The 26,657-nt window shown below is 34.0% G+C and overlaps 1 protein-coding gene across 1 annotated transcript in view; it reads right to left on the bottom strand.

Moving 5' to 3' along the window:
• The window catches only part of SAMSN1 (SAM domain, SH3 domain and nuclear localization signals 1), a 169,003-nt gene that overhangs the window by 117,673 nt on the left and 24,673 nt on the right, over nucleotides 1-26,657 (bottom strand). Inside the window, exons 3-4 of the mRNA XM_044666919.1 lie at nucleotides 22,440-22,566; nucleotides 20,657-21,039 (exon numbers count right to left, since the gene is read on the bottom strand). Of these exons, the coding sequence (XP_044522854.1) occupies nucleotides 20,657-21,039; nucleotides 22,440-22,566 (510 nt within the window). The remainder of the gene's footprint in view (nucleotides 1-20,656; nucleotides 21,040-22,439; nucleotides 22,567-26,657) is intronic.

Raw genomic sequence — 26,657 nt, 5'->3', positions numbered from 1 at the left:
ATTGATATCATATTGCCTTCAACTGGATGAAAGACTAGAGAAAGATAAAATTTGGAATTCAAAATTTTAAATGAATTTTAAAAATAGATAATTTTTAATATTTTAATTTCCTAATTAATTGCATGTAGTAATAATTCTTAATATTTACCTTCTGAAGTTATAAGATCTATAAAAATACCAGGCTCCTACAGTGGGGGATGGGTGAAAGCAGTGAAGCAGAGCCAGTTAGAACCCCCTCTCAAATCAACTCAAGAGCCTATTACTTTTGGGGATATAGACTAATGGCTTCCCTATAAAGAGTGTAATGATACACTCCTTATACACAAGAATGGATGAGGGAAATGTTTCCCAGTAGATAGAGAGGTCTTTAGTCTGTGATATAAACAGGCCAAGATAGCTGGACAAACTTATTCACAGCCCTTCCCTGCCTAACTGAATTACAGTTGAAAATAGTAGAGGCTTCTTGGGTAAGTCTGTGGCTTGTTCTCCTTTTAAATACTTGGTTGGATGAATCAAACACTATCTGAACTGATATAAATGTTTTAATAGCATACTGGAAGTAAAGGGAAGGAAGAAAGGGTGAAGGAAAGAGGATATGGGAGATCTCTATCGATTATCTACTGAAGCCTAATAGGTCTTTGAATCTGGTCAGGGCAAAAGCCCCAAACCTCAATTTACCTTCTCCTCTGTCTGTCCACTAGGTCTTCCTTCCTAACTATTTCTAGATGAATTAATGAGGATAAGTGGGATTATTGAAGGTGTCTCTTGCTGATGTTAAAGATAGAGAAATTGGCTCCTACATGAGTCTCTGATATCTCTCAGCATTCTTTGAATGCAGGGTCAGGCTTGGCAGGAATTCAAAGATGGTCACAGGAACAGATGCCAAAGGGTCAGTAATGGCTTGAGTCTGCTTGATCCAGGAAATAGCAGGTTAACACCTCCTCCTCCTATCAGCTCCCCAAAACCAACTCCTCAGGGTGGGGTTTTGTCCCCTTTTATACCTTGGCTCCAATTGTCTTCAACTGACCCTGTCTTCTTGGGGTTCCAGTGCACTCCATTAAAATTCTACCCTACAGATCCAAATTGTCTCTCTACTCCCTATCTTCTTTCTCCCCTTCCTGACATGTTAAGCAATTTGATCTGGTTATATATGTATGATTATGCAAAACATATTTCCATATTGGTGATGTGAGAGAATACTCGTATAAAACCAAAATCTCAAAATAAAAATATACATCAATAAAATAAAGTGAAAACTAATATCCTTTGATCTGTATTCAGATCCCATAAATTCTTTTTCTGGATGTGGATAGCATTATTTGTCATTAGTCCTTCAAAATGGTCTTCAATCATTGTATTGCTGAGAATATCTGTCTTTCACAATGGATGACCATAAAACATTGCCCTTTCTGTCTACAATGTTCTCCTGGTTCTGCTGACTTCACTCTTCATCAGTTCAGGAAGATTTTTCCAGTTTGATGTGAAATCATTCTGCTCAGATTTCTTATAGCACAATGGTATTCCATCATAATCATATTATTGTTCAGACATTTCCCAGTTGAAGGAAATCCCTAGTTTCCAACTCTTTGCCACCACAAAAAGAGCTGATAGAAATATTTTTTGTATAAATTGATCCCCGTTTTTTCTCTTTGTATAGTTCTAAATTGCCCACCAAAATAATTGGATTAGTTCACAACTCCATCAACAATGAATTAATGTCCCGATTTCCCACATCCCCTCCAAAACTTATAATTTTCCACCTGATAAGTATGAAGTGGTACTTCAAAGTTGTTTATTTTGCACTTCTCTAATCAATAGTGCTTTAGAACTGAGAACTCATGTCCTTGTACTCTTTGCCAACTGAGGAATTACTTGTATTATTACAAATTTGGCTGAGTTCTCTATTATTTCTCTATTTCAGTTAAATATTATTTCAAATATTCTCTATATTTGAGAAATGAAGCCTTTATCAGAGATATTTGCTGTATATTTTTTCCCAGTTTGTTGCTTCCCCTCTAATCATGGTTGGGTTTGTATAGAAACTTTTTAATAATCAAATAATCAAAGTTATTCATTTTACATTGTATAATGTTCTCTATCTCTCATTGGACATAAATTCTTTCATTATCTATAGATCTAACAGGTAAACTATTCCATGCTCTACCAATTTGCTTATGGTACAATATTTAAACCGTATAACCTTCTTGAATTTGGGGTATGAGATATTGGTCTGTATCTAGCTTCTGCCACATAGTTTTCCAGTTTTCCTAGCACTTTTTGTCAAAGTTTTTTGTCAAGTTTTTGATAAGCCCAAAGAATCTAGCTTTTGGGACAAGAACTCAAAAAACTTGACAACTTGACAACTTAGGTTGCTATGGTAATTTAAAACTATATATTGTGTACCAAATCCATTCCATTGATCCAACATTCATTATTGCTTTTAATAGCACAATTTGAGATTTGGTACCACTAGACAACCTTCCTTCACTTTTTTTTCATTAATTCACTTTATATTCTTGACTTTTTGTTCTCCCAGATGAACTTGTTATTATTTTTTTCTAGATCTATAAAATACTTTTTTGGTAGTTTGGTATGGCACTAAATAAATAAATTGATTTAGGTAGAACTTCTATTTTATAATATTAACTCCTATGAGCAATTACATTTTTTCCTGTTGTTTAAATCTGACTTTATTTGTGTGAAAAGTGTTTTGTAATTGTGTTCATATAATTCCTGTGCTTGATTAACTACATTTGGTACATCCTTGTTTCACAAAGCAGATGATACAAGTCAAATGCTAGGGGAGGATGAGAAGATGGAAAGTCTGACATTCTCAGGACTCTTCAAAATTTTCATTGTCCTCTTCTTGTCAAGGAGGTGGGATGGAGTAGGGAGAAGAAAATGTTGACTAAGGCTGGAACCAAGATCTCTCCTTTCTTCCTTCCACATTCTTCCCTCCAACCATCAGCTTCCTTAAGGGTTTCATTAGAACCCCATACTAGCTTGATATTTTATAGATGACCAAGTGTATGGCCAAGTTTCCTTAGCCTATCCAGGCAAGATTCTTGTGACGTTCTAAGCAATTATTATACTTAGTCTATCATGGGAATTGTGTGTTGTTTTTTTTTAATTAATTGAGCATTTTGTTACTTTAATTGGAGTGAGATGACTGATATTTATCATCCTTCCCTTGCAAATAATATCAGGGAGAAATCATGCTGGATGAGAATAAGTCACATTATTTCATTAAAATTGGCATTCAGTTTTCATGCAGTTAATCCATTTTATTTCAATGTTGCAATTACAGTTTTACCAAATATAAAATTATTCATTCAGTCAATAATTTTGGAAAATAGTTTGATTAATAACCCCACATTGTCCTGGAGTAGAGTTGTAGGGGATTTCAAAGAGGGGTAGGTGTGTAGCTAAGCAATCATTAGTTGGTGAATGATTCTGAGAAGAAAGAGAGAACCTAGAAATATTATCTTGTGTTGCCTAATATATGAACTAATATCACCATCTAGGATAAAAGACCTCAAATGGGTGCCAGTTTCCCAGAAAATATATAAAAAACTGCAGTTTCTAAAACGTGTAAACCCAATTTGTGGAGAGTTACAAAATATTTGTGTTACCAATCATCTAATTCTAATCCTTCTAGCCTCTTCTGTAAAGGCAGTTTGTTTATCATATTCATTTCACTAATGAGTAGCAACTAAATGACCTATTAAGGTTAATAAATAACATTAAAGTTCTCATTGCACATAAATGTTATTCAGAGGGTTCTCAATATTAATAAGAAGGAAGGATATGAAATGTTATTTGGACATAGTATTATGGAGGCAGCACCCTAACATGTTAGATCTCCAGGCTGGTGACATTTTTTTATTCTTATTTTTTATCTGACAATTTTAAATGCACAGTGGAATGAAGAAAATAAATTACCTACTACTCAAACATACAGACATACATATAACCCTTGCTCAAGGATGTGGTCACTGTGTGACAAAACTTCCCAGTACTAAGCACAGTCTCTGATTACCAAAGAACTTATATGTGTCATTAGTGGTTTTAGCTATGGTTGCTCTTTGTCATCTGCTGCAGTTAGATTTGAATATCTTGTCTACACCCAGTCAAGGAAGTTAAACATGGGAAATACCACTCTGACTTTATTTAGATTTAGTGGAAAATATCTAAATGTTATAAAAATCTCATTGAATTCTCTTTAAACACATTGTGTCTAATATTTTTATCCTCTGTAGAGATATTTCAATTCAATTCAACAATAATTTATTAAAACCCTGTTATGTGCTGGGGATACAAAGGCAAAAATGAAATGTCTTCTACTTTCAACTGAGGAGAAATAGTATAGTGAAAAATAGTCAATAGATAATAATAACAAATAACTAACATTTATGTAGTGCTTACTATGTTCCAGGTACTGTGCTAAGCACTTTATAAATATTATCTTATTTGATTCTCACAATAATTGTGGGAGGTAGGTGCTATTATTATCCCCACTTTACAGCTGAGAAAACAGAGGAAAAAACAGATTAAGTGACTTGCCCAGAATCATTATAGCTAGTGAAACTATCTGAGGCCACATTGGAACTCAGGTCTTTCTGACAATGCTCTTTTCACTGTGATAGACATACAAAAACAACACTGAACTAAGGCTTTTGGGGACACTGTGGATGAATATGTGAGTGTATATACATGTATATAGCTATAGCTTTATCTTTGTACCTGTTATTTACTCACCTGTGTAAATGTTTTCTTCCCTCAGTAGTCTCTGTTTCTTGAAGTGTATATTTATTTCTTAATTTGTGATTTAAGTTTTGGAAATTACCAGTATAGGCACTCACCACTAAAGAAAATTAGAAACTCTTATTTCACAGTATTAAGAGAGTCTATTGGGACAATCAGAATTTAAAGATTTACTCAAAATCATAATTTGTATGAGACAAGATTTGAACTTGTCTCATTGCTTTTATTTATATAATGTATACAAAATAAGAACCCATTTAAACAGGTGGTGATAGGATGGGAAGAGCAATGACAACTGGAGGGATCAAAAGAAAAAGCTGTTGTGAGAGGTGACTAGGGACTCTAGTTCACTTCTCTCTACTGAACTTCAGTATTACATTTCCTTCAAGGACATCTTTTCCTGGACTTTTCATAAGCATCTCAAATCTAGCATGTCTCAAACTTTGCTCTATCTGTTGAAGGTGCTATTCTTTACTCACTCAGCTTCATAATGTAAGAGTCATTGTTTAGTCTTACCTCTGGTTTACTTCTCTCCATATCCATTCATTTGCTGAGTCATGTAGATTCTATCTCCATAACATCTCTTTTTTTATCCTTTTATCTTTTTACACAATGAAATCACCATAATTCAAACACTTATCACCTTTCATCTTAACTCTTAGTTTACTTTTCCTCTTCCCACTCCTCCACCCTGCTTCCAAATGGATATTTCCACAGCAAAAGAATGACTGTATTGATTTCCGGCTTATGAAACTTAATTTTAAAAAAAAGCTTCAAGTTGACTGTCTCAATTGCCTCAGGGATAAAATTCAAATTTCATTGCTTACTCCAGTCTGCCCTTTACAGATTTATTATACATTATTCCTGTTCATTTACTCTGTGAATCCTATACTTTGGTCATAGTACCTTCTTCCTGTTCCTTGTCTACCTCCTGTAGGAGGACATGTAGGTGATTCAGTAGCTAGGGCACTAAGCCTGAAATCAGGAAAACCTGAATTCACATCTGGCCCTTAGAAAGTTAGTAGTTAGGGGGCAGCTGGGTGGCTTAGTGGATTGGCAGTCAGGCCCAGAGATTGTAAGGATGGGGGATGGGACAAAAAGAGCCAGAAGAAGGCCGTTGGTGACAGTTACTGACAGTTGGGACCAGAGAGGGAATTCTGGGTAATTGTCCAGAGAAGGAAGGGGAAGGAGGACTTCCAGAGAACTGAGAGAGGGAGGAGGAGAACATCTTAGCTTGAATACATACAGTCCTGAGGATCTTTATTTGGACATTGAAACCCCAATTCCCTGGTCAAAGGGATCCCATCACATCTCACCCAGCAAGACTTCAATAATCAAGTCAGCTGAGTTCGGTACTCCATTTCAGGAGTGATCTCTTGGGCTCCTTTTCCCATTACCCAACCTTGCTGAGAGACCCTTTCTGGTTCGACTTGCAATTATAGAAAAGGATAGAAATAGAAACGGAAGAAGAGACAAGGGGGGAGATGCTTAGGAGTGGGAACCCCAAAGGTTCCCACCCAAGTGACTGACCCCATAGGAATAGAGAAGAGGGAACCCCAAAATCCCTCTGCCCTTCACCCCTTTCCCCAATTCCTATAGTGATATTAGTAAAAGCCATTCATTAGTCAGATAGCTTTCCAGAGTGCTTGAGAGAAAAGTGGGAGGGGAATCACAGCTTGGTCTGGCTGTCTCCATCTTGGAGCCAGACCATCTGCTGTGAAGTTGACTGACCTTGGGGGAGGCTTGCATGAACCCCACCCTCATTCAGAATCGGATTGGGGTCCCCCATACCTCCTCTTACAGGGAAGCCTTGCCCCTAACTCCTGTGGGGCGGCACAACCATCCAGGTCACCAAGTTTTGGGGTGTCACCCCCTCCAAGTCTTGGCAGTGCATATTTGGCCCTGAGGAGAGAGCTGGAGGAAAGAGTCTCACCTCCTAGACTTAGATTCTCTCCCCCTCCATCATAACATTTGGGTACTGGCTCTCATTATTATTATAATACAGGAGGTCCTAGATTTAAATCTGGCCTCAGACACCTCCTAGCTGTGTGACCCTGGGTAAGTCACTTAACCCCCATTGCCTAGCCTTTACTGCTATTCTGCCTTGGAATCAATATACAGTATTGATTCTAAGACAGAAAGTAAGGCTTTAAAAAATAAAAATAAAAATAAAAAAACTACGAGTAAACATTATCTAATAAAGTGGAACTCTTCCCAAAAAGATCAAGGGTGAAGCAAGGATGTCCATTATTACCACTACTATTCAATATTGTATTAGAAATGCTAGGAATAGCTATAAGAACAGAAAAAGAAATTGAATGAATTATAGTCAATGAGGAAACAAAAATATCACTCTTTACAATCTGATGATATACATAGAAAACACCAGAGACTGAACCAAAAAAAGTATAATTATAATAATAGAATAAAATAGAATAGAATAGAATAGAATATATTCTGTAATATAAAAAAAACAATTAACTTTAACAAAGTTACACAATACAAAACAAATCCACACAAATTATTGACATTTCTATTAACCACCAACAAAGCTTAATGGCAAGAGACATAAAAAGAAATTTCATTCAAAATAATTCTAGACAATAAAAAATACCTGGAAGTATATATACCAAAAGTAAGCCAGCAACTATAGGAACACAATTACAAAATGCTTTTCATACAAAAAGAGTGAGACTTAAGCAACTGAAAAAGTTGTAACTGCTCATGGATAGGCTAAAGCAATTGATAAGCTTACCTAAATTATTTTACCTATTCAATTCCATACCAATAGAAGTACCCAAAAATTACTTCTTAGAACTAGAAAAATAACAAAATTCATTTGGAAGAACAAAATGTCAAGCATATGGAGGAAATTAATGAAAAAATGTGGAGGAAGAAAACAGCCATATCAGATCTCAAATTAATGTGATAATCATCAAAACAATATGGTGCTGACTAAGAAAGAGTAGTTACATAATCAACACATATTAACCTAGTGTTTGATAAATCCAAAGATCTAAGATATTGAGACAAGAATTCATTATTTGACAAAAACTGATAGGAAAAAATGGAAAAAAAAATGGAAACTAGGCATAGATGAACATCGCATGTCATATACCAAGAGAAAGTCAAAATCAATACCTGATCTAGAAATAAAGCTGAAAGTTTTACTATTTGTAATAATGATATTATAATAACTGTCATTTTAAAGTACTTTACAAATTTTATTTCATTTTATCCTCACAGAATCCTGAAAGACAGGTACCGTTGTTTTCCACATTTTACACACAAGGAAACTGAGGTAAAGATTAAGTGATTTACCTGAGGCTACACAACTAGTAAGTATCTGAGACCATATTTGAACTCAGAACTTCCTAATCTAGCATCAAGATTCTATTCACTGTAACACCTAATTGTGTCTAGTTTATTCCTTTTAAATTCTCTTCACTTTCTATAACGTTCTTGGAATTCAAAGTTCTAAGTTTAATTTAGGGTTTGGTCAGTTAGAAATTGTATGAGTTTTCTGAAGTTGAGTTTTCTCATCCATAAAAGAGAAATAATAAGGATTGTTTGGGGGAGGGGAGGGTGTGTGCAAGGCGTTCAAAGAGCTTCCCCACTTTTTTTTTTAGCCAAGAACTAGGGCACTTTGGAAATGAAGAAGCAATCCTCTTATTTGCTCTTGAACAGTAAGAGCTAATGATTCAGTTCACCATTAAAAAGGGAGTTATTCTTTCCTTGGTCTTTCTTTCCTTACATCTCTGGTGGCATTATGTAACTCTGTAACTTCTTATGAAAGGGAGGAGAAAGGTGACCCTTCACCTTTCCAGTAACATGTGGATTAGTAGCTAGAAAAAAGAAAAGTAACCTAGGTAAACTTGATCCTTGACCTCTGGTTGTCTCTTTTGCTTTATATTTTGTTGTCTGAAGGTAGATGAACATTGGTCTTGAGATATTTATGTCCAAGCTTTCATTTTATAAGTTTGAAAGGTCCAGAGATCCTGAGTCCTCTGTGTTATTTACATTTATTCATTTATTTTTCCTAGCATTTGTATCTTTATTTTTAAGAAGTATTTTATTTTTCCCCAATTACATATAAAAGCTATTTTTAACATTTATTTTTCTTTAAATTTTGAGATTCAAATTCTCTCCCTCACTCTGACACCTCTCCCCCTTCCTCTAGATGGTAAGCAATCTAATATAAATTTTACATTTCAATCATGTAAAACATTTTTCCATATTAGTCATTTCATATCATCTATATTTTGAAAGAGGATTCTCCAGCAACCACTTTTGAGAAAGATGATCATTGGCTCAAAGATAAATCTAATCTCTGATCTGGAATGTCAGAATACATCTACCATGAGGACAAGAGAAAAAAATTAAATGTAAAGAGCCAATTCAGCAGTATTGCAACATGCTTTATGTTTTGAAGATCTTAGGTCTTATTCTCCCAACAGAGTATAATAAAAGTTATTAAAGCCACTTGTTTATCTTAGATTATTTCTGTAAATAGACTCTTAAAAAAACCTTACCCTCTATCTTAGAATCAATTCTAAGGCAGAAAAGCAGTAAAAGCTAAGCTAAGTGACTTGCCAAAGGTCACACAACTGAAAGTGTCTGAGATCACATTTGAAGCCAGGTTCTCCCAACTCTAGTTCTGGCATTCTATCCAGCTACCTAGCTGCTCCTCTGGCAATGAAATCTTATGAGAACTTCTTGTATTAAACATTTCTTTTGTGTATTGGAAAGAAATACTTTTCCCATGCTTGATTTACATTATAAATTAAGTTCTCCTCTACTCCCCACTTGAAAGAGACCCTAGACATGAGCCAAATCTACATTTTAATTAGTTTTCCCCTAAAGTGCAGGAGTGGCTGGGGCAGAAGAGAGGAGAGAAAATAGCCTAACCTGGAATATTTGAATGAGTCTATTAAAAGACCCCTAAATTAAGAGAAAAAGAGAGAAGAGTGCCCAGCTTACTAGGCTCTGAAGAAGTTTTTAACATAAAACTGACATAAAACCTAAACTTTCTTTTCCCCTTTAGTTTTCTCTTTTCACATTTCTGTGTAAAAACAATTTTGATATTCATTTTCTAACATTTTAAATACTACATTTTCTCCTTATATCTCACTCCTGTAAATCACTCCCCACCACCACAGGGACCATTACCTATTTGATGATGGTTATGCATGGGCAAACATACAAAACATATTTCTGTATTTGTCGTTTTGTGGGAAGAAATACATTAAAAATATGTAAAGAAAATAAAGTGAAGACTGATGCACTTCAATCTGCATTCTGACTCCATCAGTTCTTTCTCTGGAGGTGGATAGCATTTTTCATCCTAAATCCTTCAAAATTGTTTTGGATCATTGGATTAGTTAAGTTATTCATAGTTGATCATTGAACATTATTGTCATTGCTGTGCATAATACTCTCCTGATACTTCATTTCTTTCACTTCATATGGATCTTTCCAAATTTTTCTGAAATCCTCCTGCTCATTTCTTACAATACTATTAATAGTATTCCATTAAAATCATTTAGGCAATTAGATAACCCAGGGGATACAGAACCAGCTCTGGGGAGCCAAGATGGTGGAGTAATCCAGGGCAGCTCTGTACCACCATGAGAATTCTCTCTGACCAAGATTAAAATATTGCCATAAAACAAATATAGGAGTGAAGGAATCAACAAGGAGACAGAGTGAAACAACTTTCAAGAAAAGAAAAATCCAAAAGGTAGGCAAAGAACAACTGGGGATCTGGGGTGAGAGTAGAGCAGAGCCAGCAAGAAGCTATAGCAAGGAGGGAAGAGCAAGCCAAGAGCAAGCCACACCCTCCCACCCCATATCTACTGTTCAAGGTTTGGGAACCTATGCTCAAGCCAACATCCAGACCCTGAGATCCTGCCTGGGCAAATAGTAGTACAAGCCAACTCATACCTCTTGAAATTTCAAACTTGTGGAGAAGACCAGAGCGTAGTCCAGAGAATTCAAGTCTGGGCTTGAGATAAGGACTTAGATCACACTTTGGGTTGGTTGATAGTACTAAGTACTAAGTACTGATCTTTTTGCCTAAAGCTCAGGGTAGAGAACCAAGACAGGACAATCAAGAGTGTGCCTGATTGGATGAAGTACACAGTCCCTGATCTGATCAAGAACAGAGTGAGATCAAAAGCTTACACCTAAGTCTGAGGCAAGTCTTTAAGCTATCAGCATCTCAAGGGTCAATTGAATGAGCAGTGGGAGGGGGTTGTCAGAGCACTCATCCCTCAGACCACCACATCATCCCCCTAAGCCTACCTATAGGAAAAATGAGCAAACAACAAAAAAGGCACCTAAAGAAATTTTGTGGAGACAAAGAACAAAGGACAGACATAGCAGGCAACAATGAAAAAAAGGAAGTACATCCAAAGACCAAAAGAAAAATATTGATTGGACACAGATTCTGAAAGAATTCAAAAAGACTTAAAAAACCAGTCAACAGAGGCAGAGGAAAGGTAGGGAAGAGAAATGAAAGTGATGCAAGAAGAAATGGGTCAATTGAAAAAGGAGAACCAAAAATTAGCAGAGGAAAATCAGATCTTAAAAATAAGAACTGACCATCTAGAAACTAATAACTTCATGAAAAACCAAGAAACAATAAAGCAGAATCAATGGAATGAAAAAAAGCACAACAGAGGAAAACATGAAATATCTTATTGAAAAAAACAATTGACCTAGAAAATAAATCAAGGAGAGACAATTTGAGAATTATTGGACTACCTGAAAGCCATTATCAAGAAAAAGCCTTAGACAGCATATTACCAGAAATTATCAAAGATAACCACCCGGAGATCCTCAAACAAGAAAATGAAATTGAAATTGAAAGAATTCACAGATCACCTCCAGAAAGAAATCCTCAAATGACAACTTCCAGGAATATAATAGCTAAATTCAAGAGCCAACAAGCCAAGGAAAAAGTACTTCAAGCAGTCAGAAAGAAACCCTTCTAATACCATGGAGCTACAATCAGGATCTTACAGGACCTGGCGGCTTCTGCATTAAAGGATTGAAAGGCATGGAATATGATATTTAGGAAGGCAAAAGATTTGGGTTTACAACCCAGAATCACCTAACCAGCAAAACTGAGTATATCCTTTCAAGGGAAAAAAATAGACTTTCGATAAGATAGAAGATTTCCAAGCATTCCTGAGGAATAATCCAGACTTAAACAAAAAATTTGAAGTCCAAACACAAGACACAAGAGAAACCCAAAAAGGTAAATGAGAAAGAGAAAATTTAAGTGACTCATTAAGGTCAAAATGTTTATATGTCTACAAGGAAAGAGAATTTCTGTAATTCTCAAAAATTAATCTCAGTAGTACAGAAGATAGAAGGAATTTACTCAGAAAAAGGGTGGAAAAGTAAGCTGATTATGATGAAATGATGTATACAAAAATGTGATGTTATGGAACAATATGTATGAATGATGGAGTGTGTATGCATATGAATGTGTAAAAAGATCAATCAAAGGCTGAAAGAGAGGGATGCACTGATAAGGGTAGGGAGAGATAAATTGGGGTAAATTATATAACATAAAGAGGCATGAAAAATAATTATAGAAAGAGGAGGATAAGGATAATAACAGGCAATGCTTAAACTTTACTCTCATCATAACTGGCTCAGAAAGGGTAAAACAAGTATACTCAGTGGGGTATAGAGAAGTAGAAGGGGGAATAAGACAAAAGGGAAGAGGGAAGTAATTGGAGAGAACAGGAAGTGGGAGGGGGTGACAAAAAGCAAAATACTTGTGAGGTGTAACAGAGAGAAAGGGAATAGAGCAGGATTTAAAGGAGACAATACACAGTTAGTACTCATAACACAGAATGTGAATGGGATGAACTCATCCATAAAACAGAAGTGGATACCAGAGTGGATTAAAAACCAGAATTCTACTATATGTTATTTACAAGAAATACATTTGAGGTGGGGTGACACTCACAGATTCAAAGGAAAAATCTGGAACAGAATTTATTATGCTTCATCTAAAGTAAAAAAAGCTGGAGTAGCAATCATGATATCAGACAAAGCTAAAATAGAAATTGATCTGATTAGAGGAGATGAGGAAGGAAATTGCATTTTGCTAAAGGGTACTATAAACAATGAAGTAATAACATTAATAAACATTTATGCACCAAATGTATAGCATCTAGATTTCTAAAGGAAATATTAAAGGAGCTCAAGAAGGAAATAGATAGTAAGACCATAGTAGTAGGGGATCTCCACCTTCCCCTTTCAAAACTAGCTAAATAGAACCAAAAAACAAATAAGAAAGCAGTAAGGGAAGTGAATGAAATGCTAGAAAAATGCTATCTGGAGAAAACTGAACAGTGATAAAAAGGCATATACCTTCTTCCCAGCAGTATATGGTACATATACAAAGATCAACCATGTACTAGGGCATAGAACATTGCAAAAAAATTCAGAAAAGCAGAAACAATAAATGCAATGTTTTCAAATCATGTGATAAAAATTATAATTAGCAAGAGTCCATGGAAAGGCAAGTTTAAAATTAATTGGAAACTAAATAATCTAATTCTTCAAAACTGATGAGTCAAAACAGAAATCATAGAAACAATAATGGACTTCATTAAAGAGAATGAAAATAAGGAGACAACATATCAAAACCTATGGGATATAGTCAAAGCAATACTCAGGGGAAAAATTATATATCTGAGTGCCTATAGCAACAAAATGAAGAGGGAGATCAGTGAATTGGGATTTCAACTTAAAAAATGAGAAGAAAAAAAATTTTTAATCCTCAGATAAAAACTAAATTGGAAGTCTAAAATTTAAAGGAAAAATTAATAAAAGTGAAAGTAAAAGAACTAATTAACTAATAGATAGAACTAGGAGCTGGAATTTAAAAAAAATAAAAGAAAGTACTGGTTAATCTAATAAAAAATGAAAGAAGAGATGTGAATTAACAATATCATAGATGTAAAGGGTGTTCCCCCACTCTAATGAAGAGCAAGTTAAGATAATTATTAAGAATTATTTTGCCCATTTATATGGCGACACATATGACAATCTAGGTGAAATGGGTGAATATTTACAAAAATATAAATTGGCTAGACTAACTAAAGAAGAAATAGAATACTTAAATAATCCCATCTCAGTAAAAGAAATTGAACAAGCCATCAAGGAACATTATAAGAAAAAATCTCCAGGGCCAGATGGATTCAAAAGTGAATTCTATCTAAATAAAATTTAAAAAAAGCAAATTCTATCAAACAGAATTCTATCAAACAACAACTAATCCCAATACTATACAAACTATTTGACAAAATAAGCAAAGAAGGAGTTTTACTAAATTCTTTTTATGATTTAAATATGGTATCAATTCCAAAGCCAGGCAGATCAAAAATTGAGAAAGAAAACTACAGACCAATCTTCTTAATGAACATAGATGCAAAAATCTTAAATAAAATAATAGCAAAAAGACTCCAGCAAATGATCACAAGGATAATTCACTATGATCAGGTGGGATTTATATTAGGAATGCAAGGATGGTTTAATATTAGGAAAACCATGCACATAATATTTAAACCAAAAGAAATCACATGATTATCTCAATAGATACAGAAAAAGCCTTTGACAAAATACAATACCTATTCCTATTGAAAACACTAGAAAGTATAGGGATAGAAAGGTCCTTCCTCAAAATAATAAACAGTATATATTTGAAACTATTAGCAAGTATTATCTACAATGGGGATAAGTTAGAAGTCTTCCCAATAAGATCAGGAGTAAAGCAAGGATGCCCACTATCACCTCTATTATTTAATATTGTAGCAGAAATGCTAGCAGTAGCAATTTGAGAAGAAAAAGGAATTGAAGGGATTAAAGTAGGCAATGAGGAGACTAAACTCTCAGTCTTTGAAGAAGATATGATACTTAAAGAATTCTAGAAAATTAATTAAAAGACTAGTGGAAATAATGAACAACTTTAGTAAAATTTCAGGATACAAAATAAACCCACATAAATCATCATTATTTCTATATATTTCCAACAAAATTCAACAGCAGGAGTTAGAAAGATAAATTCCACTTAAATCATTCTAGACAATATAAAATATTTAGGAATCTATCTAACAAGACAAACACTGGAATTATATGAACACAACTACAAAATACTTTTCACACAATTAAAACTAGATTTAAATAATTGGAAAAACATTAATTATTCCTGGATAAGTGGATAAGACAAGCTAGCATAATAAAAACAAAGTTCCTCTGGAAGAAAAAAAGATCTAAAATATAAAAGAAAATAATGAAAAAATGTGAAGGATGGGGGCCTAGCAGTACAAGATCTTAAATTGTACTATAAAACAGTGGTCATCAAAGCAATATGTTAGTGGATAAGAGACAAAAAAGTGGATTAATGGAATAGACTAGGGGTAAATGATCTTAGCAAGCTAGTGTTAAACCCAAAGATCCCAGCTTTTGGGACAAGAACTCACTATTTGACAAAAGCTGCTGGGAAAATTGGAAAACAGTAGTGGAAAAATTAGGTTTAGATAAGCATTTTACACCCTATACCAAGATAAATTCAAAATAGGTAAATGACTTAAATATAAAAAGTGAAATCATAAATAAATTAGGTGAATATAGAATAGTATACCTGTTAGATCTGTAGGAAAGGAAGAAATTTAAGGCCAAGCAAGAAATAGAGAACATTACAAAATGTAAACGGAATGACTTTGATTATATCAAATTAAAAAGGGTTTGTACAAACAAAATCAATGTAATCAAAATTAGAAGGAAAGCAACAAACTTGGAAAACATTTTTATAATAAAACTCTCTGACAAAATTTTAATTTCCCAAATACATAAGGAACTAAGTCAAATTTACAAAAAATCAAGCCAGCCTCCAAACAACAAATGGTCAAAGGACATGAAGAGGCAGTTTTCACATGAAGAAATCAAAACTATCAATAAGCACATGGAAAAGTGTTCTAAATCCCTCCTGATTAGAGAAATGCAAATTAAAACAACTCTGAGGTAATACCTTACACCTAGCAGAATGGCTAATATGGCAGCAAAAGAAAGTGATAAGTGCTGGAGGGGATGTGGCAAAATTGGGACACTACTGGTAGAGTTGTGAATTCTGGAGAGCAGTTTGGAATTATGTGCAAAAGGGTTTAAAAGAATGATCCCTTTGATCCAGCCATAAGACTGCTGGGCTTGTACCCCAAAGAGACAATAGAGAAAAATACTTGTACAAAAATATTTAGAGCCTCTCTCTCTTTGTGGTGGCAAAAAATTGGAAAATGGGAGAGTGTCCATTGATTGGGGAATGACTGAACAAATTGTGGTATCCGATAGTGATGGAATACTATTGTGCTGAAAGGAATGATGAACTAGAAGAATTCCATCTGAACTGGAAAGACCTTCAGGAATTGGTGCAGAGCAAAAGGAATAGAAGCAGGAGAACACTGTACACAGAGACTGACATATTGTGACACAATTTAATGTAATAGACTTTTCTATTAATAGCAATGCAATGATCCAGGACAATCCAGAGCATTTTATGAGAAAGAATGCTATCCATATCCAGAGAAAGAACTGTGGCAATAGAAATGCAGAAGAAAAACATATGATCAATCACATAGTTTGATGGGGATATGATTGTGGTTTAAGTGTTAAAAGATCAGTCTTGCAAATATGAATAACATGGAAATAGATTTTGAACAATGATACACGTATAACCCAGTGGAATTGCTTGTCAATTCCAGGAGGGGGGAGGAAGGGGGAATGGAAAGAAATCATGAAGTAGGTAACTATGGAATAATATTCTAAATTTAAAAAAAACTAGAAAAAATACTAAAAAGAAAAAAAGAAAATTCTCAATTAAATAGCAAAATGAAAATCTTGAAAACTAAAGGAGAGAATAATTAAATTTAAAGTTTAAAAAAAGCAATAAAGGGTGGTGTGGAGTCCCAAGTTTCGAACTGTATTTATAAAGTAGTAATCACAAAAATATTGTGATTTAAAAAAAGTATTGGCTAATAAATAGAGTGATGGATCAGTGGAATAGATTAGGTACAGAACACAAAGTAGTAAATTATAATTTATTAGTAAATATAGTCAATATAGTAATCTAGTTGTTGATAAACCAAGTGATCCAAGCTTTGGGGACAAGATCTCATCATTTGACAAAAACTGCTGGGAAAATAGGGAAGTATTTGGCTGAAATCAGGCATAGACCAACATCTCACATTGTGCAGCAAAAAAAAAAAAAAAGGCAAATTACATAAATAATTTAGACTTATGAAGGCTATGAAGCAAATTAGAGGAAAATTATGTCATATCTATAGATAAGGAGGAAAGAGGATCAAGGGAAATAAAATGGATAATTTTAATTATATAAAATAAAAAATTTAAAAGGTTTTGCACAAACAAAACGAAAACAGTCAAATTTAGAAAGGAAAAAATAGGGAGGGTTATACAATTTCAAAACTATCAATATAATGGACGTTAGTGGTGGTATTTTTATGTTTCATCCCCCTAATAAATTTTCAGGTTAATGAGGATAGAGACCTGCTCTTATCCAAATTTTTATCTCCTCCAATTATTATGTACAGAGTTGTCTGTAAACTTAATTAAATTGAAAGAGTACATTTCTACCCTATACTAGCAAGTGGCTAGTGACTTCTACAAGTATTCAGAGGCTGAAGAAATTGTCAAGCAGAGATCTTTGCTTTTTCAACAACTACTAATACTTTTAAAATGTGTACACAAAACACTCCCATTAGAATGGTGAGTGGTTATATAAGACTAAAGATAAATTGAGCCCAGATTTTGAGGGAGTTTGAATGCTAGACAAGGAGTTTGAACTTTAATTACTATGGGAAAGAGAGGAGTAGCACAGTCCTATAAACAAGGTTAATCTGGCATCAATATGAAGGAAAGCAGGGAAGGAGAGAACTTTGTTGGGAAAAAGATAATTTATCTAAAGGATATGGATCCCTTTAACTGGAGATAGACAAAATAGAATTATTGGTAATCATTTATAAAATTTACTTGTTCTATATCCCTGTATTCCTTCCTGGCTTTTTTCTTCCTTTTTTTCTTAATGTACATATTTCCCAAAGGATGTTTTTAATCTTTTTGTCTTCTTTCTTTAAACTTTTTTCTTCTACCAGTCACATCAGTTGTTATGCTTTAAATGTTCAGTTCTATGTAGACAACTCCAAAATTCGTATATAAAGCTAGAACTTCTCCATCTGTTATATATCTTCACATACATATTCTTGAACACTTCAAACTGAGCATGGCCCAAACCAAAATTTTACCTTAAATCTTTTTCCTCCTGACTTCCCTGTTTCCATCAATGGTACCAATATTTACCCTGTCACTGAAGCTCAGAATTTCAGTGTTATTTATGATTCCTTTCCCATAAAATTAGCAAATCCCTTAACTGTTTTTTTCTCTTTTATTTATCTATTAAATATCTACTGTAGGAAAATATAAGTAAGGTAATGGGGTCACCAGGGATATTACAATAAACTAAGTGGTTTGTGGGAACACACTCTAGGATTTATGAGAGACTGGACCAGAGTTAACTGGATTTCCACAAGAATGGCAGTTGATCTTAACTGTCACCCAGCTTCCACTAGACCAGAGTATAGTAACGGGCTAACAAGGTAAAAGGGACTTAACACCTTTAATTATGTTAGACTAAAAGGTGGGAAAGGATTTCTATACTTAAAATCTAAGGGATAAAACCACAGGGCAACCGGGAGGACTTATTCTACTCTTATCTAAGTGATCTAAACTAACAGGGCCCAAGGAGCTATAAATGGAGTCTCTGGGTTTCTGCCTCAAACCTGGAACCGGCCAGGCTTGAGTACAGCTAGGGCTTTTGTGGCTTTGGGATTCTCACTGCAATCCAGTGATGATCTCTGGATGCCAGGAGTCAAGATGATCTCAGGTACCAAGTAGAGAGGGTTCTGCTTGAAGCACTGTCCTCCAGTTTTCAAACTTCTCCTCTCTTGGCTCTGTAGATTTGTCCTTTTGCTAGATGGCAAACCACACAGGATCCCAGGGGAAAACAGAAAGCAGGGTGTCCTTTGCTCTGAGGTCTCCCAGGCTGGCAACAGTTTTGCCCACCACTAATGGAGTCCACACTCAGGGCACAGACAGACTTCCTCCTCCTTCATTCCAACCTGGAATTCCCAGCTCCATCTCCTTCCTGCTAGGTACAATTTAATTCCTAATAACTAGCTAATCTCATCTTACTCATAACACTACTCTTCAGTATGTATTGCACTAAATGCTCAGGATAAAAGATGGTATTAAGTATAATGCAAAGAATTTATAATTCAAAGAATTTACAATCTAGTATTATCTCTTACATCCATCTCTCTTTCTATTCATTCCACTACCAACATTCAAGTTTAGATTCTCCTTCCCTTTTTTGTACCAAGTAAATTTCAAATTCTTTAGCCTACAATTCAAGACCCTCCATAATTTTGATTCATCTTTCCAGATTTATCTCACACCTTCCCCCATTTACTCTGTTCTCTAGCCAAATTATGCTCCCTACTATCCAGAAGCTAGGTGACTCAATAGACAGAGTACTGAGCTCAGAGTTAGAAAGATTCAATATGATCAGATATGATCTCAGACAATTACTAGCTGTAGGGCCTGGGCAAGTAAAAAAACACTTTTGTTTGCCTCAGTTTTCTGAACTATAAAAAAAGGAACATAAACTATATTTTAAAAAGCAGCACCTATCTCACAGGATTGTTATGGGGATCAAATAAGATAATATTTACAAATTTCTTAGGATAGGGCCTAGTATAAATGTTTATTCTCTTCCTCCATCCCTCAAACACATTCCAAACTTTTCTACCTCATTGCCTTTGGCCAAATTCTTTCCTGACTATCCCAATAATATATTTTTTAAAAATCATAAGCCCATTCAATTATTTCTCCTTCAAAAAGGAGAGAATGTTGAACATAGGTGTCAAAAAGATCTGCGCTCTTATGTGACCTCAGATTCTTATAGTTTCCTCATCTGTAAAATTGGGATGATTATAACATTAGAAATAATAACACCACATTACGGTTATTGTTTAGAAAAATCATATGATATTTGTAAGTTATTTGGCCAGCCACAGTGACTAAAATAATGCTAGCCATTATAGGAAGTCTTTTCTATTTCCCACACCCACCCCAAGTTGGTAATTATCTTTATTCTTTCTCAGAATTCTCATGATATTAGTACCTCTCTCAGGTACTTATGTTTTATTTTGCATATATTTATATTTATTTTGTGTTATCTAATTATATATTCTTTAAAAGTAAGAACTTTGTCATATATTTTTCTTATTGCATAGAGAACATCAAACTTGGTAGGTGCTTAATACAGTAAATGTTCATTGAGCTTAATTGAACATACAGGGCAAATATTACTGATCCAATTTCATTCATGAAGAAATTGAGGCTAAATAGTAAGTTGACTGTGGTCATATAACCAATAAGTAATGGACTTGAGGCTTGACACTTTTTAGCTTTAAGGCTAATATTCTTTTCATCATAGCATATTGCCTACACTGCTCTAGGAGAACTTCATTCTATATTTTTGGATGTCCTGAAATACTCATGAATATTCTCTGAAAACATCATGGTTTTTTATTTTCCATAAACAGTTAATTTGTACATAAATTTAAAGTTCCCAAATGTAGTTATTTTTCACTTAAAGAATTTGGATAGAGTAACTTTATATTTGATTAGTGGAATTTTGGTAATTTGCTTCTTTTCATTATTGTAAAGATCAAAATAGAAAGATGCTTGTCTGTTTAGTTTATACTATAGTTTATTAAAAGAAGAAGTCACTTACCCATGAATGTGGCAGATCCATATCTATCAGCGAAGAAGCAAGTACTGAGTGGTGGGCTGAGCAAGTATAGCTTCCCCATTTTCTAGTTTGAGAAATCAGAAAATCACAGGGCGAGAGATGATCATCTGTAGATGTCTTCCAGTCATTGAAAGTCCATAATTGAAATTCACTTCCTGAATGGGTTGAACTGTCTTCCAAATAGCTTGATCTAGGTGTAAGAGATTTTCCCAGTGATGGAGAAATAAAATTCACTTTACTTTCAGTCTCTTCATTTTTCATTGTGTTATCTTTACAAAATTTCTTTTCTTGGGATTTCATTAGTTTCATGCATGAAATAAAAGTGTCATCTTCCTCTTCTGAGTGATTGCTGTTTTGTGGTGAACCTAAATAATCAAAAAAATTTCCTGAAAATGAACTGAATATACTCATTTATTTTTACCATAATTATCTTTGAATTCCATTTTAAGCAGAAAAGAATTCCTAGCATTTATGTAATGTTTTTAGGTTTATAAAGTGTTTACATAACTTATTTATATAATATTTGATTCTCACAAAAAGAGATAGGGAAGTACATAGGGAAGTAATTAATAAATAAATTCAGTGCAGATTTTTTTTAAATTAAAAACTTTCCTAGGACATTTTAAATGATTTTTAATAAAAACAGATTTCCCCTCTTTTTAAGAATAATGTCTATTGCATTTAACCAGATAGATATCCACTGAGTGCTGATGAAATGTAGGGCAGTGAACTAAAATAAACTAGATAAAAAATAAAAGTGATTTCAAGGAAACACACAGTTTCAAAGTAGTGGAATGAAAATATTTCTATCCCATCAAATGTTGTATTGAGTTTTCTTTTAAGTCCAGGTAAGATTTTCTTAGGATTGACCATTTTTAAAATTTTAGATGTTTACATGTTACATTAACATGTTAGATGTTGATAACCATAATAACCATTAATGGTTATATAAGAAAGAAAAGACAGTCTCAAGAAAAGCCTTCTTCTAACATTTAGGATAGTACTCAATTCAATCCAAAAAAACATATATTAAGTACCTGGTAAGTACAAGGCACTGGCCTAGGCAGTGGGAATACAAGAACAAAAATCAAATAATCCTTTCCCTAAAAGATTTTATGGTCTTTGAGGAAAACAGCATGGCAGTAGCAGATGGAGGAATGAGAAAGAAAAAATCTCATGTAGCAAGTAGGTACTGCCCTGTGTTTTAAAGAGATTTCACGAGACAAAAGTGGGGCAGGAGTGCATTCCAGATGACAGGCTGCTTTTGGTAAAACAAAAAGATGGTAGAAACTCTTTGAAATGAAATCATACAATCTCAGATCTGGAAGAGTTTTTAAGAGGCCATTGAATCCAAACCATACTTAACTAAATTCTACAATTGATGGTTGTAGAATCTTTGAAGATTTGTTTGAAGAGAAAACCATCATCTTCCAAGGCAACCATTCTATTTTTGGCTCTACCAATGCAGCTTATTTTCTTACAGAGTTGTATAAGGTACCTAGACTTGCCCATGATCACAAAGTCAGGCTGTGTCAGAGGTCTGACTTTAATCTGGGTCTTCCTAACTCTGAGGCCACCTCTCCCTCACTTATGACATGATCCTTTTCACATATACATACATACTGTGTTTGCACAAAAATTATAATTTGATTCACTGAAATACAAAGGTTGATGGCAAAATATTGACACAAAGAAACACAAGGTGAGTAGCTATTAGTTTTACAATATTGTTAAATATTATCTAGAACATTAAGCTAACTCTTACTGAGAGTTTTCAATGTATGATTCAATTCATCCAAGCTATGCATGCTGGTCTTCTTGGTTGCAACCAACTTCCAAAGTCTTTGTAATGTGCCCATTGATTCCACTTGGTTTTCATCTAATTCTGTAACCTAAAAGGAGAAAACATAGTTCTAAGAAAATATATAATGTTTTCTTCTCAAGAAGTCATATGTAAAGTTTATTGAGAACGTGTGTCTATAAATTTTCACATTGTGGCTTTCAAATAACCAACTGGTGACAAAGACAGCTTGAGGATTGGCCTAGATCATTTAATTAATGTTCAAGAAGGAGAAAAATGATATAGTTGTCTGGTTGTATCATATCAAGAGAAGATAAGGTTAATTTTGGTAATACTGCAAAATTAGTGGGATCTGTCATTCCGGGAAAGGATAAGGATTCCAATGAACAGAGAACTCCTAGATGAGAAAACTCTTCCACTGCAGGTTGAAACATCATCTGAAACTTAGACAGTTTCTTAGAGCACTTTCCCAATGTCACACAACCAATATGACAGAAGTAAAGCATAATCTCAGGTTTATTTGACTCCACGTTCAATGCTCTATCCACTATACTATATGGCTTCTTATTCCCCAAACCCATGTCAGCATGGAAAACAAATTTTTATATGGAGTGTCTCAAAAGTGTTAATGTAGTTTTAAGCCCTAATCACTTTATTTAATAGCTTAATTTTAAACTTAAAACTGCACTAAGAATTTTAAGACTATTTTTACATGCTAATTGACTCACAAGAAAGAAGCAGGGAGAATATGGCTAAAAGTGGGAGAGAGGCAAGGGGCTAGTACAAGCTGCTGTCATGAGTCATGAAATAAATTGTAGAGAATTAGACTGTTAGCAAAAGGGAGACACCAAATTCACATATTTTTGATCATTCCCTTTCATTTTGGGGAAATGGTAAATCTGATAAGTCATTATTCCAGAAAAATTGACTCTAACCATAAAAAAATGTTTCTTCATTGAACTTCTATTCTGATATTTTATGACAGAATGGAAACTTCTCTAGTTTGGTCTCAAAAGTTCTATCAAAAGAGCAAGTCCTACTAAGAAAAGGGAAAAGACTACTAAGGCATAAAGATAAATAGAATCATAGATTCTTGAAAAAAAGTTTCAACTAGGGAAAAGTTCACAAAATGAGTCCATGGGAAGTAGAAAAACCCTTTAAAATAAGAAAATTAAGACAAGTGAAGTTGGGGAGGGTAGGAGGTAGAAATTCCAAATCACCTTAAGGAAGAGTAAGATAGTGTTGGTATATGGCAGTCTATAAATGAAATGGCGAATTGATAGATTCCTATTTTAACAATTCTATATATTGAATTTAGTTTTTCTGCTCTAGTAAAAAAGGGCAATTGCTGTCAAAATCATCTAAATTTTTACTCCAATTCAATTGACTTTCCCAGTTATGGCTCTGATTTGAAGTATTATAATAAGAATAAAAATGTTATTCGTCTACTGTTTTCTCTTCCTCTCCACCTAGGAATTTTTTTAAAGTAAAAGTAGTCTGGGACAAGTTTGTTTTTTAATCTTCATTGTATAAGACTTAAAAATATGTCTACTATGACTATTTCAGGGGAAAAATAATGTTGATAGTATCAAAGGAATAGAATAAGGCCTGTAATCATATAAGGAACACCCATATGAGAAAATTCTCCTTATCAACACAAACATGATATCCTTTCTGTAACTTACAGACTTAAAGATTTGCCTAAGGTCAAGAGATCAAATGAATTGCTTGTGGTTATATAGTACAAAGAGTCAGGACTTGAACTAGGGCTTCCTGGCTCCAAGTCTAGCTGTCTATCCCTTCTGTGTAACTGTTCCAACTTTATAAAAGAACATCTTTTTTAAAGATGACTGCAGTGAATTTGAGAAATACTGGATGATATCCAATTCATTTTTTTCTAGTTGGCTCCCATTCCTTGGCACAATGGGGAAAAGCAGCTAAAGAAATTGGATTCAAATCCTAGTTCCACTATTTACTTCTTGTATGGACTTGGGCAAATCACTTAGCCTCTTTTGCAAAGTTCTCTCTTTATCTGTCAAGTGAGGAGGTTGGGCTAATGACTTCTAGATTTCCTTGCAATACTAAATGTATGATTTTATGATCACTGTTTCTGCATTGTCTATAAGGTAATGTGCTCTTAAGGATTTGTTTTTTAAAGTAAGGAGAGAAAAGGAGGGTGGAAAGGTGTACTTATTTCTAAAGTTCTTGAGGCATTTCATGAGCCTTATTGTAGTCAGTATGTTGTCATTTGCTTAGGCCCCACAGGATGTCATTACATTATGGCTTAATCCCTGAGGATTGATATGATAATCATGATTATGAATCCCAGTTAAATGTAGAAATGTTTTTGTTTTGGTGTGTTTTAAAATATATGTATATTTTGTTGGCACCTTTTATTTGAGAGATCTGTGAGTTTAAAGGACATAATCGGTCACTTTATTTTTCCACCTAAAATCTACAAAACTAATAGCTCCACCAATGGTGCATTAGAGTTTCTGTCTTGCCATAATTTTCCCAAGATTATTCATAGTTTTTGTTTTCTGCACCATGATATGAAATAAAAGGCCAGTGTCATTTTATCTTTAATTATTTGTTGTATATTAAAAGTATATTTTCCTCCTAAATATTTAAACCAGAATACAAATATAGATCAGCATAGGCTTGGATGATAGTGCAAAAGGATTTAGGTCTTATTCTAGGTTCTAATGCTTATAACCTATGTGTATATGGACCTCAGTTCCCCCATCTGTAAAATGAAGTAGTTGGACCTTTGTAACTCAAATTCCAATCATCTGAATCTACTTTGAGTGTTGTTATACTACTGTATATAATTATGCTAATTGGTAAAATATAATACTACTTTTTTCATCAATCCAGGCACCTTCAAAAGATATATGAGAACTTCCCAGCTGTGTGACCCTGGGCAAGTCACTTGACCCCCATTGCCCACCCTTACCACTCTTCCACCCATGAGACAATACACCGAAGTACAAGGGTTTAAAAAAAAAACAAAAACAAAAAAAAACAAAAAAAAGATATATGAGAGGAAAAAACTTGCCTTGCTTTGGAAAAGGATTTTACATAAAAATAAAGTAACTGGAACTCACTAAGCCATCTTGAAGCTGATTTCTTGGAATATGTATAAAGAGAGAGATATGATAATGGAAATGAATCAAAAGCCCTGTGATGAAACAGAAGGGAATAAACCATTCCCTCCTCCACCAGTAGAAAATGTTTTCTGAGCCACTCTGAAGCGGGACAGTAGGAGGCAAAGCTGTCTTTTGGGGACCATGACAGTATCCTCCTAAATTTTTTTATCAATGTATACATTGCTGCTCCATTCTATCTACTTACCCTCTAATAGCTTACAAGAAAAATATGTTACAGAGTAAAATATTCCTCTAAAATATTGTAAGTAGCACCTATACATCTGAGGAACACCCTCATCTATCTATAAGTATAGATATATAATAATAAGCATTACATAGATAATTGAATTGTATAAAACAGAGGCAATACAAAGAGTTGGTTTTTTCCCCAGCAACTTTCTCTGATAAAGGTATCATTTCTAAAATATATAAGAATTGGATTAAAACTTAAAAGATTAAGAAGCATAAATGGTCAGAGACAATGAACTGAATAGACAAATTTCAAAGGAAGACATCAAAGCTTGACATATTAAAACAAATTACTAATAATTAGACACATGAAAATTAAAGAAACTCTGAATTTCTATCTCACATCTAGCAGTAAAGATGGCAAAAAGACATATGACAAGCACCATAATCTCTACAGGAAAAGAGGCACATAAATGTAATGTTGCTAGAAATGCAAATTGATATGAGCATTCTGAAAGGTATGGAACTATGCCTACAAAGTGACTAAACTAAATTGTGAACATTCTTTAATGCAGTAATACTAGTACACTAGCCCTTTATATATACACTTATTGGCTTTTATACTCTATGTATGTATGTATGGATGTGTATATTGATATGTACATTTATAAGTGTATATATGTATATAGTAGGTCTACATATACACCAAAAAACTCAAAAGTAAGAAAAAATATGTACAAAAATATTTATACTATTTCTTTTTGTAGTGTCAAAGAATCACCAAGTAAATGTAACAAATTATAGTATATGGATATAATGAAAAATTATTGTGCTTAAAGATAAT

This window comes from Gracilinanus agilis, chromosome 3, assembly GCF_016433145.1.
Source record: "Gracilinanus agilis isolate LMUSP501 chromosome 3, AgileGrace, whole genome shotgun sequence".
NCBI classification, from domain to species: domain Eukaryota; kingdom Metazoa; phylum Chordata; class Mammalia; order Didelphimorphia; family Didelphidae; genus Gracilinanus; species Gracilinanus agilis.
The sequence above is the reverse complement of the archived record's forward strand: the minus strand, read 5'-3'. Positions and strand labels throughout refer to the sequence as shown.